The 20504-nt window shown below is 45.8% G+C and overlaps 1 protein-coding gene across 5 annotated transcripts in view; it reads right to left on the bottom strand.

Annotated features, from left to right (window-relative positions):
* C2H1orf159 (chromosome 2 C1orf159 homolog) overlaps nucleotides 1-20504 on the bottom strand; it is a 100310-nt gene that overhangs the window by 4668 nt on the left and 75138 nt on the right. For all 5 annotated transcript variants that reach the window (XM_044281799.1, XM_044281797.1, XM_044281796.1 and 2 more), the window contains exons 2-7: nucleotides 19171-19296; nucleotides 18971-19043; nucleotides 15335-15404; nucleotides 12428-12529; nucleotides 6963-7028; nucleotides 1417-1551 (exon numbers count right to left, since the gene is read on the bottom strand). In XM_044281799.1, coding sequence (XP_044137734.1) covers nucleotides 1417-1551; nucleotides 6963-7028; nucleotides 12428-12529; nucleotides 15335-15404; nucleotides 18971-19042 — 445 coding nt within the window. In that variant the 5' untranslated portion in view covers nucleotide 19043; nucleotides 19171-19296. The remainder of the gene's footprint in view (nucleotides 1-1416; nucleotides 1552-6962; nucleotides 7029-12427; nucleotides 12530-15334; nucleotides 15405-18970; nucleotides 19044-19170; nucleotides 19297-20504) is intronic.

Here is a 20504-nt window from a genome sequence, read left to right as displayed (position 1 = left end):
CGGACAAAGGATAGGACTGTTCTATTAGGGGCCAGCTGTTCTGTTCCGCAAAATACATACGGTCGTGTGCATGAGCCCTTAGATGTTGGCCATTCAAATGAAACATGGAATTTCTCCTACGAGTCCTGCAGGCCGTGACTGGAAGAGATCGGCAAGAATCATTAGCAACAAAGTCTGAGGAGGTTTAGGACCAAGTAGAAAAATAACATCTCTATATCAGGTTGGCACAAATCTCTGAATGTGCATGGCCACCTTAATCCACATGTAAAGGATTGGTGCACTTTGCAACCATTTTTTTTTTACTCTTATGCATCAAAAATAAAAAAATGAAGGCATTTTGCAAATCGAGACAAACTCTATCTAGCTGATCCTGTGTTACTCCGCTCCCTTTGCCCCCTCTCCTCGCTAGCCTACAGTCAGTAGAAGAAAGGGCTGATGAAAGAAGAACACCACTACCCACAGGGTTTGTTTGTAGTCTGTAACCATGAAGACATATAAGCCTGCCTAGGAGCTGGATACACCAAAGTTTATTTTTTTAAATCACCACTATTTGCAAACTTTTGGAGCCCCCAAGCTGGAGCAATAACTGCAGAAGAACACACAACCTCTAACTTAGACTACTTTCACACTAGCGGCAAACTTCTCCAACAGGCTGTTCCGGCCGCCTCTCTGCATGTTTGCTGTGCGGCATGCGTGCACTAGCAGCAGCACGGATCCGGCAGCCTAACAGAGTAGGCTGCCGCTAGTGTGAAATTAGCCTTAAAAGGGGGTTTCTCACTTAGCAAATAGCATTTATCCTGTAGAGAAAGTTAATACAAGGCACTTACTAATGTATTGCGATTGTCCATATTGCCTCCTTCGCTGTCTGGATTAATTTTTCCATCACATTATACACTCCCACGCTGTGAGCTGTGCGCTGGGATTGGCCAGCGTTACAGCCTAGGAGGAGGAGACGCCCAGCAGAACAAGGGCAGACTCCGCCTACTTTAACTTACAGAGCGAAGATACCGGAGGGCATAGCGGCAGAACGGAGCGGCGCCCAGTTGGGGGGGGGGGGGGGCTCTGTACCCTTACTGAAGGCTAATAGCATTTCATCCATAACTTCTAGTAGGAATAATAAAGGAATTGCACAACATACAGACATAAGAATAGAGGCTCCAGAATTGGTATTACATGGGGAATGTATGAAGCTACTAAAACAGACATGTCAGGAGCGGTGACGGTTCCTCTTTAATAAGCAATTACTCTTTGTTTTGAGGAAAAAATAAAGGTTTCACAGAAGATATCTGATCCCAAGAATTGGAAGTGAAATGTAGAATTTGCTGGAGACATACGGTACGTACTCCTATAATCTGGTATTTTATCATCACACAAAATAAGCAAGAGCTGTGCTAAGGTCCGTCACATCTGACTTACCTTTATTCCTTCTGTAGAACATTTCCGGTAGCATATGTGAGCGTTTGAGGTAAAAAAAGGAGGCCACCGAAAGAACAAGGAAGAGACTGATGAAGAGCGTTCCCAGGAGGAGAGATGCCGCCACCCCAGGATTACCTGCATGGGACAATTAACAAAACGTACCATAATCACACTCCATATTTAAGGCACTTTATACAACTAATTGGGATATGCATAAAAATAAAAATCACATTAACTGAGGAATAGCCTTGAGCGAACTTAAGTTCCAGTTATCGAAGAATCCAGTTATGGATTCCGAATTCCGATATGGTCTGTGGTAGCGGAATCCATAGCCCGAACTTTGGATGCCGAATTTATAACCCATGTGCTCAGCACTACTGAGGAACAAACGGAACACTTACCTGGTGACCTTTTCATCTTTTTAGTTGCAGATCTGCTGATTCTCAGGCTTCTTTTCTGTCATCCAAGATGGCCGCACCTCTTCGTAGACTGCCCGATGCACACTGAATCAGTAGCCCAAGACACTTCCTACTTGTCCAGCCCTTGTCTTGGATTGCCCAGCATTGGCCAACCCAAGGGCCGCAGGAAGTGCCTTGTGTATCACATGCACAGTATAAATAAAGTAGGCTGCAAAGTTGTGCGGACATCTTGAATGGCAGAAGAGGAGCCCAGGAATTGGCGGATCTGCAGCTAAAAAGATGGAAAAGAGGGCAGTTTGTTCCCCAGTTGTGAACCAGGGGGACGATTTTTCCATTACCTACAGCATGGCAGAGGAAATATGAAATTCCTATGTTGCTCTGCCTACCAGTCAGCAGACAAGATCTGTCTGTAGATCATTGATCATGAGATTGTTGAGTAATGAAAGCCAATTTGAAATTTAAGGAGTTCTCTCAAGAGTCAACCCCTTTAACATGAGATTGGCAGCAGAGAGCCGATTTTGCCAGAGGAGGCCGTCTTTACCTGGTTATTTGTAAATGTAAATTACATGGCTGCTTTTCAGAAGGCCCAAGTCTGCCGAAGCTGGTGTTTGTTAGGGGCCCCTCTCTATGACCTACGGTAAGTGGGAAAATGGAACGTGGTTGCATTATAATGGATCCAAAAATCCTACATTTAAACAGGCTCCAAGGGAATAATAAGTTCAATGAAACCTATATCTCACATGGACATCTTCAGTTTCTTGGCAGTGAAAGAAGTCATGCTCAGTTGATGCAACGTCTGTGATCGGACACAGAAATCAGTCAAAACTAAAAAAATTGCATGAATCTACGAGACGAAAAAAAAAAGGTGCACAAAAGTGGACTTCATGTGATGGGAGCCACAGGACTAGTTGTTGGGCTCCAGCCTCAGTGTTGTGAAGGAAAAAGGCCCATACTTCTATCTCTAAGGCTATTTTCACCCATTAAATGTGTATGAGTTTTCTGATGGGAAATCCTTGCAATGGACCCAGTGTGAAAGGACCTTAAAGAGGATCTTTCCCCGGTCCTGACATTACAATATAAGTACCTGGCAGTGTGGGGCATATTGATGCGATGCTGCTTTTATTTCCCTATGCGCCGCTTCGTTCCCCCGCTGTGCACCCCATTCTGGTTTGTAAATCCATACTCACAGCCAGGGAGAAAAAAAATAAATAAAAATCAGAGACGCCCCCTGAGAAACACGCCTGTCTCCTCCTCCCTGTACCAATGGTATGGATTAGCATACAGGGCAGGAAACTCGAGTGGGGGAACAGAACAGTCCATCAGAAAAAAAATAAAAGATAAGCGATATCACATCTCCTCAATATGCCCTACACTGTTGGGTACTTACATTGTAACGTCAGGACCTGTGAAAGGTCAACTTTAAATGGGTTATCTGGGAAATAATATGGATGACTGATCCAAAAGGAGTGTCCGGCCTCCTAACAGCTGATGAGCAGGGGTCCCAGGTGTCGGACCCCCGCTGATCTGATAGTGATGGCCTATCCTGAGAATAGCTCAAATATTAAATTCCAGGATAACCCCTTTAAAAGGGTTTTCCGGCGCAGCAAATTCTTGGCAGCAGGTTTAGAATGGCTGAAAGGGGTTGGTCCATCTCAGACATTGATGGCATATCGCTTATATCTCCCAAACGGGGTCCCCCAAAAGTGATGGATAGCACACCATGCATTTGTGGAGTGCTCTCTATTCACTGCTATGGGAATTCGGAAGATAGCCGAGAGAGTGTTTGACTATTTTTGTAAGTCCCATAGCGGTGAATGAAGAGTGTACGGCCCATGCAGAGCCATATTTTCATTCACTGCAATGGGACTGCTAGAAAAAGCCGGGCTCGGTTATTTTTAGAACTCTTACAGCAATGAATGGAGGGTGGCCGCTCTTGCACGATATTGCTCTCCTTCACTTTGTGGGACACATTCTGGACACAGGAGAAGGTCCCAGAGGTGGCACCCTCATCTATCAGACATTGATGGCATATCCCCGTCAATATCAGAGATGGGAATGTCGCTTTAAAACATAAAAGAACCAATACTCACCTCCACAGATCCCCTGTTCCGATGCTGCCCAGGTCCCGGCTGCTCCCTACTTCCATCTTGACGCACGTGAAAAACCCACTTTGCCAGTGACTAGCCGTACTGGTGACCCACCTTAGGAAATGCCCACTCAATCATTGGCTGTGTATTGATACGGGAGTAGGAAACAGAGCAGCAGAGACCCGGGCAGCAATGGAATGGCAGTGGGGTGTCGGTGGACATGCAAGTGGTATAACTGCTCTTGCTCGGGTTATGACCTTCAATTAGAATTACCTATATTTTCCAGAGACGTTTGCTACGGTCTTTCTAGTCATGATTGGTTTAGGCCGCGTTCACATTGTTTTAGCCCCGGGGCTTTCCAGTGGGTATACGTCTGAATACCTGGAAACTGTATTCACATTTATACCGCAATGGGTGTATTAACTTCAATGGGTTAGACTAAGGATTTTGGACTTGGACTCCATTGGACCCATTTTCTGGTTCTTTTTGGCGTGGTTGCAGGGCAAAACTGGGTGGTAGACTGAGCCATTCTGTCAGACAGAATGTCGTACAGGTCAAATGGCGTCCAAAGATGAATTATCTGAACTCCGTTTAACCAATTTAATTCAATTTTCAGTTATTCAGCGATGTATGCTCTTGAGGGTAAGCCCTGCAGAGGGTTAAAAAGTGCTATGAGAGGGCACCCTCAGAGGTGTATATACAGAATGGAATCTGAATAGTACAGGACACATAGCACTCAATACCGAAGCTGGGACTCGTCAGAGCAAATGGCATAGGCTTCGACTTTTTAGAAAAGTTGCATTCACGTGCCTTGTACATACTGCCCTGCCCGTCACAATAGTTCCGTCATAGGAGGCTCAGGATGGACAGTTCTAGTTCCTCAGAGGAGTGAGAGGACACAAACGTAGATACATTTCACAGCAAGTGATGCCACTGTTGTAATTAATGGGCCTCCTGGATGAGATTGTGAAGGTGCACCGATTTAGTGAGTGACACACATATAGCAGTCCTGGCTCCAGGATCCCTGGTTTGGCAGCACATAATATTACTGAACATGTGGGCAGCATTAGCTTCTCTCTGCTCATTTCATTTGCATATCGCAGGACGATAAGTGTATTGATCTTAGTTTAATCATTAGGTCTCACAAGTAATCTGAGGCCACCTTTGAGCAGCAGTGTTCCTGGGATTTGTGCTTTGCCTTATTCTTCTAGGTCACTAAACAGACGTTGGAAATGGTTCTAATGTAACAGAGGATTTCTAAGGGCCCCCGACACATTAATTTGCTGGGATTTTCCCGTGAACATAATAGAAACTGCTTGAGTTTCTTCCACACTGCAAACAGTTTTTATGGCTTTTTTTACTGGCATTTTTTCCCCAGGACTTTTTTCCCCCTATAAAAGGAGAAGGAAATATGCCTGAAAGACACAAATGCTTCAACATACTGTGTGATATATACACATATACATATACATACATACATACACACACACACACACACACACACACTATAACTATATAGGACACTTAGAAAAAGACTACTAGGCAAAGAGGCTTGTGCGTCCTGCATTTCTATTTACCATAGACTTTCAGCCAACTTTTTTTAATTTTTTAATTTTTTTTTTTTAAAAGGTGTTGTCTGGGGTCAGAGCTGAACCCAGACATATCCTTTTTTTTACCCAGGTAGCTGCTCAGATATGGGCATTTCATGCTCCAATGTTATCCCTTGTCCTACACTGACTTATGTAGGGCAAAGGAATTTTCTTGAGATACAGAGACGTACCGGGCTAAGCTAGTAGGAGGCTTCCGACAGTAATGGGCTAGGGCAGCGCTAAAGCCTGCCCATTTGTGCCAGTGACGTCACCACCAACACTGCTAGGCAGAAGCCTCCACCTAGCAGTGTAAAATATATAAACAAAACAATACAGCAAATGGGCAAGGGAGAGCTCATATCAGAGGGGCTGCCTGGGTGAAGAGGGGGATATGCAACCCCCTTTAAGGGGAAACGGCTACAAAAAAAAAAAAAAAAAAAAAAAAAAAAAAAAAAAAAAGAGAATCACACATGCTAAATGTGCTAAACCACCATAAAATGCCTGTCTGATAGTGGTGTATAGAAGGAAAACTGGGTGAAGGGAAAGCTAAAGCTCCAAATTCCAGGCTGCATCCCCAGAACATCTAGCAGCAGAGGGCACACGGTTTGCCTAGCTGCCATCGCTACAGCATTGCTGTTGCAGTACAGTCCGACATCAATCACATGGCACAATGTCACTGCGCAAAATGCCACCACCTGTGTGTGCGCTCACACCGGACAAATGTGACGCGCCACCAACGTGCAAACTCAGACCCTTCTCACTGTAAGCTCCAGGTTAATATAACCTACTAAGTGCCCTTGTATGTAATGGGGCACACAGTGAGCCCTCTGGGTGTGTGTTGTGTCACTGGGAGGACCCCAAAAAGGTTAGCGAACACATGTACAATGTTTTGAGTGGAAGGTTCATACCCTCCTATTGTGAGTCCCCAAAAATGGGGACTGCTTGCTGTGCAGCAGTAAAATAGGTCAGACTGCTGTGTGCGCCCTGCACATATAGTCCTATATTGAGTGCACCCAGTACTGCTGGGAACGGCGATATAACCCCAGTCTGGTGAATATTACTATACATCCGGCCTTCCCTCCCACATGGTACAGACAAGTCATGGCTTTCAATGGGATCGCTCATGGCACCCAGCAGATATGTGTTGACGTCACGTCTATCACTGGACAGAAACTTATGTTTTAAAAATAAATAAATCTTCTGCCTGTCGCTTGCAGGCGATAGACGCTGGAACGGTGCACAAGTCAGATGTGTCCGGCTCCGGCATAGCACAACTGGCCTGACACAATCTCATCCCTTCTGTATACAGCATGGCGGGTCCATGATCCCCTCTCTGCCCCGACACCACGGTCTCCTACATCAGATTCAATAGCAGAGCATCCTTCCAACACAAAACAGTCATTGTGAATTCAGTGAGAAAACAAAATGGTATACGGAGCGTTCACACTTACTCAGATGATGAGGAACAGATGGAGTTGTGCTGAGATTCATGTGGATTTCCGATGCTTGAGTGGTAACTGACACATGGCAAAAACAAGAACAGAAATAACAATGCTGGAATGACTGGAGCCATCAAAACCATTTAATTATGTGCAAGGTGTAGAGCGGAGTCAGCAGAGGAGCCCGCTATTTTTGCAGGGTTTCAGTTTCATTTGCCGTTAAAGACTTCAGAAAGTGGCATTTATCCTGTAGAGAAAGTGAATACAAGGCACTTACTAATGTATTGTGATTGTCCATATTGCCTCCTTTGCTGGCTGGATTCATTTTCCCATCACAATATACACTGCTTGTTTCCATGGTTACGACCACTGTGACATCCATCAGCAGTGGCCGTGCTTGTACACTATAGAAAAAAAGTACCGGCTTCTCTGGTGGCCGGGACCGTGAGAGCTCACATAGGCCTGTGCTTTTTTCTATTGTGTGCAAGCATGACCACCACTATTGGATTGCAGGGTGGTCGTTACCATGGAAACAAACAGTGTATAATGTGATGGAAAAATGAATCCAGCCAGCAAAGGAGGCAATATGGAGAATCACAATACATTAGTAAGTGCCTTGTATTAGCTTTCTCTACAGGATAAATGCCATATGGCAGAAGTGAGACTGACCCTTTAAGGATCATTTAATTCCTGTTGCTTTTATACCGTCAACATATTCAGCATTGCTATACAGACGGTCATCATTCACATCCGTCTCCGCCTAAGGGTGCATTCAGATGATGGTATTTCTGAGTCTGCATTTGTTTCACAACAGGTGTGGACACATTCATTTCAATGGGGCCACAAAAGATGCGGACAGCACACCGTGTGTGGTCCGCATCCGTAGTTCCGTTCCGTGGCCCCAAAAAAACACTATAGAGCATGTCATATTCTTGTCCACAATCGCCTACAAGAATAGACAGTTCTATTTAGGGCCGTCTCTGTGCTCTCTGCAAAATGTGGGCCGCAAAACACTTACGCTCGTCTGAATGTAGCCTTAGGGTAGGTTCACACCTCCGTTCACCGGATCCAGCAGAGAACCTTATCCAGCCTGGCCGGATCCCTTTGACTATAAGTGGGTCTGGCGGCTTTCCGGCACGAGTGCCAGGTTTTAGTCCGATCACTTTATAGTCAATGGGGTCCAGCGGGGACCGGCAGTATCCAACTAGTTTGGAGAACTCCCAAAGGCTGTTTTCTGCCGTAACAGCCTGCGGGATCTGATACGTGGAGGTGTGACCCTACCGGTACAATCTAATTTCCCTATCTTACAAACACAGGAGCCAAATTTCACAGAAAAGCGTTTAACCCCTTCAGGACCAAGTCCATTTTGGTGACAGTTTTTTTGTGTAAAGGGGTTTTCCAAGATTTTGAGACCGATAACTTATCCTCTGGATAGGTTATCAGTATCTGATCGGTGGGAGTCCGACACCCGGGACCACCGCCGATCAGCTGTTTTGAGAAGGCACCGACGCTCCTGTGAGTGCTGCTGCCTTCCCTGTGCTTACCAAGCGCAGCGCCGTACATTGTATAGCGGCTGTGCTTGGCATCGCGCTCAGCCCTATTCACTTCTACAGGATAGATCATCAGTATTAAAATCTCGGAAAACCCTTTTAAACCTCCTTCTTCCAAGAGCCATATTTTTCTGCCCAAACGAGGGCTTCAGAATCCACACCGCAACGTGTAGATGAAAATATATATTTTTTTTAATTGTCCTCTACCGTACTTAGCTGGAACTGTATTCTGTACTGTACGCTGTGTATTCATATCATTTTTGTCATTTTAAAAAGGTAAAAAAAATTCTGCTGTGTCGACATACTTAGACACCTTTTTTATTTGTTTGGCTACTGAAATAAATTTTGCCGTTTTCTTTAGGATTGGGCTTTTTTTTTTTTTTAAAGATAAATATTTCTTCTTTTTCCGTAGAATTTGGAGTGAAAACGTACAATATTACATAGCATTATAAAGATACTACTAACACCAGGTTAGGTCTCGTTGTGGCCCATCCCTTTTCACGCTACGTTATGAAGTCACGGATTAATAAGGACACTATATGTAGTAATAGTTGAAGTTCTTCAAGGGACAAGAATTTGGTGATGCGGGTTTACTGCACGTGCAGGATTAGCACTCGCTCAGCACGTAGGTGAATCACTGGAGGGGTGCCAAGAATCCAGACGAAGCCAGGTAGACTGGTTGTTCAGATATGCAAACATTTTTCTACAAACAATGACAATAACAAAGCGCAAATGATCAGAAAGTACTAGAACAGAGCGATATTTATAGGTGCTGACCCCACCTGCTGCACCCACAGCTCGCTCCCAGTGACGCGCATTACTGGATTCTACCTGACTAGAAGCTTCACAGGGGCTGTCCGTCCTTTACAATCCCTTTCTGGTGCATAGATGGTAAGGCAGGAAAAAAGTCACAGGTCCATCAGGTCCAGCTTATGGGTGCTGATTAGTGTCGAGCGAATCAAAGCTAAACTAATTGACTTTGATTCGAATTTCAGGTTAAAAAAAAAATTGATTTGCCACAAAGCCGAATTTCCTGTAACTAATCACTTTTTTCCTGAAATGGCAGTAAAAAACAAATACAAACGCGCCAAATCTCTCACAAGCCGACGTGTTATATCATTAGGTCATCACGGTGGCTGGGAATGGTGACGTCATCAGTGATGCTGACGTGATGACATCATGTTCTGTTGACAACACCATTAAAACCTATAGGGAAAACCACTCTACAGACGGTGTGGAATCGCACAAACAATTGACATGCCGCAGATTTTAAAATCCGCACAGGGAATCGATTTCCTTGCATGCAAAATACGCAACGTGTACAGGAGATTTCGCAAACATCATTCACTTTGCTGGCACTGTATTATGCTGCAGTTTCTATGCATGAAAATATATGTGTAAAACTGCACATAAATTCACAACATGTTCGGGTGGCCTTGGACGTATGAATGATCCATGGATTCTATAGAACTCACAGCACTGCGAACACGTTCCATACATGTGTGCACTTGGTGTCCTTATTCAGGAAAAGCACTTCTTGGAGGTGACCGGAGAGGTGCGGGCAGCCCCATCAACAAGGTCGGCTCCCCCGGTCGTTCTGTGCTGAGGCATAGAGGGGGGACATAGAAAGTGAAAGTAAAAGTCTCCTCAGTGAAGTGAGGGGCAGGACGCTCTGCTACAGGTATTGTGTCCCCTCAGGGGGGAGAAGTAAAGCTGTGGCTCCCCGAGCACCAGTCTGTGGGTCTCTCTCCGCCCCACACATACACCAGGGGATAGGGGAAAAGCTTCAGCTTTTGTAGATTGTTGTACCAGACGTAATAAAAGGAAGACGTCCCCTGAAAATAGGCCATAGTGTGTCTTCTGGAGGAAAAAAAAATGTAAAACAGTGTCTTATTTTCGGGGAAACACGGCACGTATGGAATGTGTCTGCAATCTTCTGTGTTAGTTATATTGGTGAATATGGCTCGTGACAGGCTCCCTTTAAGAAACACAGCAAAGAGGTTAAAATCTAAAAGGGATTATCAGACACTAACAAATGCCCCCCCCATGTGCCCGTGAACCTCACACTGATTCTACTTACCTGGCACCCCGCACGCGGATGAAAACATCTGGTGTTGGGGGGAAATCATGGGACGCAGCCAATGGCAGGTGGGGACGAGCCTCCTTAGCATCACCCACGATACTAGTCCCCGTCACCACCTGCCATTGGCTGGGAGCGAGAACGAAGCGGGGAGCGCTGTGGCTGGAGGACCCCGTCCACCACCAAGCGCTGCTCCCATAGTGCGCGGCCCATGGTCCCGTTCATTTCTATAGGGCAGACAGCAATAGCTGAGCCAGCACTTGGCTATTTTCGGCTGCCCCATAGAAATGAATAGAGGGTGGCTGCACATGCGCAGTGCACCCTCCATTAATTTCCCGGCTCCGTTCCCCCACCTAACAAACAATGGGGGCATATCCTAGCAATATGGGAAAACCCCTTTAAGGCTAAATGCACATGATCAGGATTGCATATGGATTTCCAGCGCGGATTTGCGTGCGGAGAATCGCACCATAGTTCATGCAAATTGTATTCTATGAGCATTTGAAATTCTTCTGCACACGATTTTTTCAGTCTGGATTTAAAATCCACAGCATGTCCGTTTGTTTTACTTTTCCTGACTGGATTTTCTCCATCCACAGTAAAATCCTCACCAACTGATACGGATTCTCTGCACATAAATCCTGAGTGTGTGCGTGTACTCTAAAGGTCTTGTTTTATCACCCAGACGAGTGCCACCCTTTGCCTTCAGGCTAGTTTCACATCTGCGGCATAGAACAGCTGGAATGCCCGCTGGCTCATTAACTATAATTGGGTCCGGTGGAGATCCGGCAAATAAGCTGAGAATCGGCCGGACACTAACCGCTGCAGCATTCTCTGCCAGATGTGAAAGTAGCCTTACAGTATCCGGTACTGCAGCTCCTCCCCAAGTAAGTGAACCCGAACGGCAACACTACACACAGCCTAGGGACAGACATGGTGCGGTTCCTCACGAAAAGCAGGCCTTTTTTCCTAATCATGGACAACCCCTTTAATTCTAGCCATAAGCACCTCTGCGTTAAATGCCTACACTTCAAGAGGTTGGCTTCGTTAAGCTCCATCAGTAACTTCTATAACCAGCCTTAGTTTTATCACTTCCAATAGTTGTCAGATGTTCTGTGGTCATTTTATTTGATGGGTAGAAATACTCCAGCAGTGATGAGCCTGTATGACCGGCCTTCACGCATGGTCCACTTCTTTTATGCTCTCCTTGTCAGGTGGACAGGAGGAGACGTGTGCGCGAGTGGCAGAGCTGCGTGAGGCCGCGGTGTCAAATGCCGCCTCTCCTGTCTAACTGGACGCACCACTTCTACAGCTGCACTACACACACAATATAAAAGGAGCGGCAGCAGTCCTGTACCTCAGAAGACACATAGACTGACGATGGACTGGGTGAAAAAAGAAACTAGGCAAGTGGGCTAAAATCTGCAGCAATATTGCTGCACAAATTACCAGACCTCGGCAGTCATGGCATGCTGGGAGTTGTAGTTTCCTTGGAGACCACTGCACCATAAATTCTATTTTCTGTATGTGTACATTACAATAAGGGCTAGTGCACCCAAACGTATATTTAGTTTGCGCCTGATCCACAATTTCTGGCGGATGGCACACAGATCCATTCATTTCTAGGAGGCTGCAAAAAAAATGCGGACAGCACGTTGAGGTCATCTGCGTGCGGTGTGCATTCCGCAAATTATAGAATAGGTCCTATTTTTGCGGCCAAGTATAGCAGTTTCTATGACACAGACCGAGGCAAAAGCGGGATGCACGCGGGCGGTATACGTGATACAAAATGCATACAGTTGAGTGCGAGTAGATGAGAGGTACAGATATACTACAGAGGCACCTACCGTCCCTGCACTCCGTCACATTCTGAGACACTTCCAAGCTGGTTTCATTAGCACACTTTATGCACGAAAGGCTCGTGTCATTAGTCCATACCTGGTAACAACCTAGGAAGGAAAAAAAGTCTATTAAACTCCAAAGGAAAGGACACCAAACACAAGTGGCAGATGGCAGATCATACAAGATTAGTCAGCATTCATACACCGCATTTTGCTGCGGTTTTTTGTGGAAAGGTCTTTTGTGTTTTTCATGGTGCTTCCATCTGTGTGTTCTTTTTCCTGCAGCCACGCTGTGGATTGCGTGTCCGGATTTGTGGGCAGCAAAGTGGATGAGATTTTAATAAATCTCCCCCACGTGCTGCAGAGAAAAATATGTGCCGTAATCGGCATGCTCTGTGGATTTGAAATGCAAAGCTTGTCAGTTCTTTCGGTGGATTTCCACAGCAGATTTCACCCGTTACAGCATAGTGCGAAGTCTACGGCAATCCCACCACAAAATCTGCATGTAAAACACGTGGAGTGTGCTGAAAAGTCCACGGAAAACCTGCAACCGATTTTTATCTTCCAATTTAGTTGTGCTTCACACGGCCATGCTCGTTATGTGTATCGGCCGCATCTCCTGGACTGCGGTCCCCCTGACCTGGACTGACTGCGTCATAGTCATTTATGATACAGGCAGTTGATATCTGATCACGGCTCTATTGTGCTGTACTCACGTCATGATGCGAGTACAGTACAATAGACTCCCAATCTGATAGGAATTGACTGTACCATAAAAGACTATGATGCAGTCAGTTTGGGTCAGGGAAGCTGCAGTCAGTCCAGGAGATGTGACCAACACACATACAGAGCATGGCCGTGTGAATCAGCCCTTATGCTACGTGTGGTTGTAGTCTATATCAAACCATTATAAAACATTAACAGATCGGGGTACGGCATTTTTTTTGTTTTTTGTATTTCTCGTATAGGCCTCTTTAGAGGTCTTCAAAAAACAGCAGCAATATTGGGTCTAAAATGGTCTTGCGCTCTGTGACCATAACAAGTGCTGGATTATCAGAATCTGAGATACTGTATCTGATGCTGGATTAAAAAAAACAAAGTTAAAAAAAGACAAAGAAAACTAGGACTTACAGTGTGACATGTAGAGCTGTCTGTGTGTTTTCTCTTGCATACACCCAACATACCAAGCAGAAACCCACCCCATTCCTTAGTCAGTGATCCCTCCGGAGATTATGTCATTTAATACAGTTTGGACACTGCACGTATTCTGGGTGTGATCCGCAGTCAGAAGAAATGTTAAGACGACATAACCGATCAGTCCTGTTTAGGCTAACGCGTCTCAGCAGCTTCAGTCCTTACAACACAAGTTTAACTCCTTTTAAAAGGTCCTCCTGATAGGTCTTTACCCTGTGGCTGAGTACGTAAAGGCAGCAGGGCATTCTTAATGGGAAGTTGTGATGCCTCTCCTCCGATCCCGAGGTCATGTAGAGTTATAAGATATCGGGCAGAATGTGTCTGGACTGTTGCATAGAACAATCCAGGAACGCGCTCGGGGGCGGCTGCAGATCTTCTCATCCATGACTATTCTGCTGTAGGCAGCGAATCTCCATCAGGGTAATTTCTGTAGATGATGTAAGGCTACTGCCAAACAATCTTCTCTATTGCTCCCTGATAAGGCTGGAGCTTACATACCGCCTGTGCCATGCATGCTGCTGCATGGGCTCATTTTCCAGCCTCTCCTGTGCCCCTTTCATATTGAATGCATGATGCTGCTCTATACAACTATACCTTCTGACAGAGGTGACATGACCACATCATGCGATAACAAAGGGTTTTCTGGTACTTAGATATCAATGGCCAATCCTCATGATAGGTCATCAATACCAGATTGTGGGGGTGTTGGATCCCACCAATCACTGGATAGAAGGCTTAGCCCACTGTGTAGTTTCGGGTGCTAGCATAGTTCCGCTCCGCTTCCGCTGACTTGAAAAGGCAGCTGAGCTGCAGTACCCGGGCACGGCCACTACACAGCGGGCAGAAGCTTGGGCTTCTAGTTCTGATCAATGTAAAGTTTTTGGGGCTAGCCCGAAACCGCTGATAGTCAGGGTGCGGGGTGTGACTTCCATGGGAGCAGTGCTGCGGTGAGGAGCACTGTCCACTACAATGCTGAACTGCTGTATAGTACTGGTGCCAGAACTACAAAGAACAGCTGATCAAATGTGGTGTGGGGTGTCAAACCCCACCGATCAGGTAGTTATGGCCTACCGTGAGGGTGGGCCACCACAAAGGCTGGTGGACAACCCCTTCAACTGTCTGCTGGAAGTCCTCTTGATAGGTTTCTAACCTTGGTTTTCGGATTGTGACCCCCTAGCAGATTACTAATATCAATGCTGCCTATTGCTGAGCTACACTTAGGACATCAAAATAATGATGTTACTGCTGTGTAATTGCCAGCATCTCATGTTAGACAGAGCTAAGAATAATTCACTGCGCCTCACCCACCGGGAAGGACTTTGCAGAAAATGGATCTGGCTCAAAATGTGTGTCCCAAAGTAGCCAACTAATAGTTTAAAGTTAGCCTAGACCAGGGATGACCAAGCTGCGGCCCTCCAGCTGTTGAAAAACTACAACTCCCAGCATGCCCTGATAGTTGCAGGCTGTCCAGGCATGATGGAAGTTGTAGTTTTGCAACAGCTGGAGGGCTGCAGGTTGGATATCCCTCGCCTAGACAGTCTGAATGTGCAGCAGGTCTATAATCTAGCCCGAGTCATGGTGAGAAATCTGGGGACGGTCTAGGATCTTTGCACGTGGCACAGCCGCTGAACTCGTGTAACACCATCATTAACAACACTGCAATTAATAGGAAGCACAGTCTGGTTGCTACTTGTTGGCAGCCATCATGCTCACAATTACCTGGACTGCATCTCTGATCTACAGGGCAGGAGCCATTTAAAATTGGAGTCTCACTACAGCAGTCGGAGACCTGACACAGGCAGAAAAAAGATAAAACAAGGTTAAGTAATGAAAAAGGGCAATGCCAAGTCTTATGTAAAACGTATGAGATAAAAAAGCTGTGTTGTTCCTAGAAGTATGGGGACTGATTAGACTACGTTGTGCCCTACCTACCAACATCCTTTAATTAAAATCAAAAAGTTGGCATTTGCAGTGTTTATTCCAAGCCCAATAAAAGATGCCCCATGACCTGCAGATTGTAAAGACGCTTATGCGCACCTTATCGATCGCCGTTCCAGCAGTGACCAGGTACCCGCTGCGCTCCACTTCCTGCTGACGTTCTGACACAGCAGGAAATGGTTGGGAAGGCGGGTCATCTCTTCTCATGGACCACTTGAAGGTTATGGGACATGTGGACTCCCTTTCCAATATTTTTTTAACTGATGACTTATCTTCTGGATAGGTCATCAGTATCTGATCAGTGAGGTCCAACACCCGGGACCCCCCCCACCGATCAACTGTTTGAAAAGGCACTAGTGTCAGCAGTAGCACCGCGGCCTTCGCGCAGCTCAGCAAGGCGATGTGACCAATGGCCTAGGCCAAGGCCAATTTCACACTAGCGTTTTTTTTTGCGGATCTGTATCAGCTTCTGTTACAATAATACAACCGCATGCATCCACCATGAACGGATCCGTTTGTATTAGGTCTTCTATAGCCATGACAGATCCATTTTCTATTGTTGCAGAGAAAACTGATCTGTCACCCATTGACTTTCAATGGTGTTCAAGTCAGATCCATTTGGCTCCGCTTCGTCAGGCGGACAGCAAAATGCTGCAGGCAGCCTCCAGAGCGGAATGGTGACTGGACGGAGACAAACTGATGCATTCTGAGTGGATCCTTTTCCATTCAGAATGCATTAGGGCAAAACTGATCCGTTTTGGACCGACTGAGAGCCCTGAACGGATCTCACAAACGGAAAGCCAAAACGCAAGTGTGAAAGTAGCCCAAGATGCGAGAAGGCAGCACCGCTACCACAAGTGCCGGTGACTTCTCAAATGACTGTCTGACCCCCACAAATCAGATACTGATTATGTTTCCAGAAGATAGGGTCATTAGTATAAAAATAAAAATTATATAATATATAAGAAAAGAAAAAAAAAAAACTTTTAAAGACATTGTGCGAGATTAGGGCTGTGTTTGCTATTGTGGCTCAGGCTCATTCTCCAGAATGGGACTGAATTACAATAACCACCACGGCCAACTGAGAAATGCGGTGCCATGGTCGGCTAATTCCTTTCATTAAACTGTCTGCTGGAAACAGTCCCTTTCATGTCCTACACTAGGGCACAGTGGTCTACAAGAGGATGGACCCGAGTGGGGGACCAAATATCGATGAGGGCCAAGAGCTGCATCAAGTACTGCTCTTTAGGACCACCATAGTCCGTAACAGTCAATGGATGGCCAGTGACTAATGTGCATTGCCCCCTGTGATCATCCGTAGAATATATAGACAGAGGTTAGGCCTTCATTTACTTTTCTCAAGGTTTACCGAGCTCTTTTATTCACATACTGTGGTTTCGCCGAGCTATTTGTACTCTTTCCAGTACAAAGTCAAACAGGACCTTGTTCAAACTTAAGGTAACCTCCCCACGACTCACATTATATTAGGGAATTGTATTGATAGCAAGGCGTCTCCAAGGTGAAGCTTCAGAGGTGAACTGCATGCACAGGACATCTTGTTTAAAATCCTGGAAGCCTAAAGATGGTTGTATTTGGGGCTACACACTGAGCCCAATGCCACAACTTAGTAGATAATTAGATCTCCCCTACTACAAGCCATGCCCTGGTCCTTTACTACTGCATTGTGAAGACCCCTCCCTCCATTATTCCTCCTGTATTCCTTGGGATTTGGGGATAGAGCAGATCTTGGGGAGGTAAACCTGTGAACAGAAACTGAATATTACCTTCCCTGGAGAAGCGGCACTACATGCCCAACTGATGATGATCTCCACACCAGAAATTGTACGCCGAGCGGACTTGTTGATGTAGGAATTGGGGAAGATATAAGATAAGGTGGCTGACATCTGTCCAAGGTCAGCTTCAACCTAATTAAGTTATTAATGCAGTTCACCTCTGAAGGTTCTTCCCGTTCCCCCCCCCCCCCTCTACGGTGGTCTATACTGAGCATACATGTCAACAGGGACAATGATTAGATGCACATCAGCAGAACCCACAGATTTGGTTGGGCTGACAACTTAATGGGGGCCTCCTGATGGCAGATGAGGATCAGGCTGATGGATTTCATTATGCCCAATCAGTCTGTATTCAGAGGCGTCTGGCAGGGGCTTAATCCACGCTCTGTTCAGAACAAGTACCTGCTTGTCAAAGCCGAACATAAATGTGTATGGGGGAAGGGGACAGCTGACATGTATCTGTACATGTCACACCTATATGTTAAGGTCCCGTTTACATGGACAGGGCAATGATCAGAAGCCAACCATTCATGTCCGGTTTACATGGAGCAATAGGCCCCCAGGAGGAGCGACCACTATTGCCACAGTATACTTAGTCTATACAGATTCATGGTTTGTGCTGCATCACTGATGCAATCACCAGAAGAACGAGCGTGACTAGTGGAGCAATTAATGGGAATAAGTATTCGGACCAGATAATCGCTCCGACTGTCAGCCCATGTTACAGGACCCTAAGCAACATCTCCACATCTGTTGAGGGCTGCCCAGTTCTGAGAATCTCCACATCCCAGCAGGTCCTGGGTCATCTATTATAATCTTGACTTTCTGCCTGTACTACCCACTTACCGGACCTGAGAACCAGTTCCTTTTAGCATTAACCACTTTCCTAGATCTCTTTACGGCAGGAAGCTACTAGCTGAAGACTGAGAGGAGAGCTCCTTGGGAAACTCTTCTTTCCCGTTTGCCCTGTGAACCACATCTTGTACCTATAAGGCCTCGTTCACACTTCAGTGTTTGGTCAGTGATTTCCATCAGTGATTTGTGAGCCAAAACCAGGTGCAGCTCTAAACATAGAACAGGAGCAGATCTTTCCCTTCTACCTAATGTCTATGGAGGCTCCACTTCTGGTTTTGGCTCACAAATCACTGATGGAAATCACTGACCAAACACTGAAGTGTGAACTAGGCCTTACAGTGGTATTGCCACCTAAGACGTTTGAGACATAGCCATACGAGATGGTATACATGCCTTACAGAAGTGGCTAATACCTTGGGGACCTGCACACATCTACAAAAAAGGGGGACCACGTCCCGTCTGGTGATTGAAGTGGAGAAGGAATGCCATAAATACCAGTACTCGTGCACTGTACGTCTGTGGGCGGCCATACTACCACATGCCATCCATTGTTAGCCTATTTCAGGGGTCACCAATCTCTGGCTGTTGTAAAACCACAACTCCCAGCATGCACACTTGCTGAGCTGCTCTTAAATCCTTCCCTAAAAATGAATGGAGCATTCTGGGAACTGTAGTTTCACAAGAGCTGGAGGTTGCTGACCCCCGGGTTATATGAAGATCATGCATATGGGCCACATTGAGAAGTCATACAGGTAACCGTCATACATACCAAGAAGTTCACCGATTCTCCCACAGAATCCATGATAAACCTGCCCAGGAGAAGAAGACAGGCCACGACCATCCTAACACAAGAAAGCTGGGGTCAGGACCACATACCGACGGCAAAATTCGAATCACATACAAAGGAGCGTTATATGGCGTCCTATACATCTACCAGTATCTTAGTCCAAATATCAGTGACCTACTCACCTTGGAATTAAAGCCACAATTTTTACTCATGCATTTTTCATGCCAGGCGTTTCTTGAATGGTTGCTATGTACCCGGGGCCGTTATCCCTGTCCGTCTGGATGGGTTTCACATGCAAGGATCTGACACTAAAAGAAAAAAAAAATATCAGTGCAGTTTCGGTGGAGTAGGTACAGCGTGAACAGCTGATAACTGAAAGCAGTGTGGCATGCCGCCGGCGAGTGCCAGGGAGATGGGTCAGGGGAGCCAATTCCCAGCACACGCCACATGAGTGGTGAATGCAGCAGACAGAGGGCACACACACTAATCATGCATTGACAGCCTCCTGCGGGCACACACAGATAACCCAGCTCTCCATCTGAGATTACAAGCCGCCAGGATTGGTTTGACTCTGGGAGGACGGTCACACTCCAAACTGATTTTATATTGCTGAAGTATACGGCAACTTGTGGAGAAAGCGGCAAAACTGAGAATGGCTTGGAATTTAGAAAGATTTGCAATATAAAAGCCCGGGCTGTATAGAGAGAGCAGAACTGCACAAATACCGGCGTCAAGTGTTAATACTGCCACCCGGAGGAGAAGTTATGTTCTGCATCCATTTCATAAATCAACTGGGGACCTATTTATTAATACGGATATACCATGCGATACGCCAGTACGTAAATATAGAACATGTACCAAATGGCTCGTATCACCTAGGATCGATCACGGACCATTTTCGGTGCTGAAAAATGTTGTTTCTGCTTGTCTCCCACGTTGTTGCCGCTTCTTCCTCTCTCTCTAGTATTCTTTACATTGCTACTGACTTTAAGGGAACTGAGAGTGAGTGAACAATGCAGGAGGAGGAGAGGCGTCTGATAAGTGGAGAAAGAGGCATTATCTCTAATAAGGCTGACTACAACGTTTCTTGCTTGTAATATATATTACACTTTTAGAAAATATTTGGAATCTGCCTTATTTGCACTGACTACTTAGTTGCTGGTACCTGTAGTTCACGCGTGAATTTCAGCGGATCTTGCATTGGGATCTTCATAGTACATAACTTCCCTAAACAGGCAGGACTGCAGTAACTCCTCACGAATGGCCAAACCATGGGCACAGAGTCCTTATAGTACCACATTCGGGTCTACTCACACAGCTTTGGAGATATACTTTGAGACATTTAAACCCCGATGTATACCCCTGTATAGATATACAGCAACATCTTTTGCCCATGGGCTCCTATATTAAGGAAACGTATGCCATGTGGCATTTTTGGTACAGTCACACAATAGATGCTGTATTACAGTACACTGCAAAGTGGCATGAAATCAGAGATGTATGGAGATAAAGTGTA

Source organism: Bufo gargarizans, chromosome 2 (genome assembly GCF_014858855.1).
Source record: "Bufo gargarizans isolate SCDJY-AF-19 chromosome 2, ASM1485885v1, whole genome shotgun sequence".
In the NCBI taxonomy this organism is placed as follows: domain Eukaryota; kingdom Metazoa; phylum Chordata; class Amphibia; order Anura; family Bufonidae; genus Bufo; species Bufo gargarizans.
Note: the sequence above shows the minus strand (reverse complement) of the source record. Positions and strands in the feature narration are given on the sequence as shown.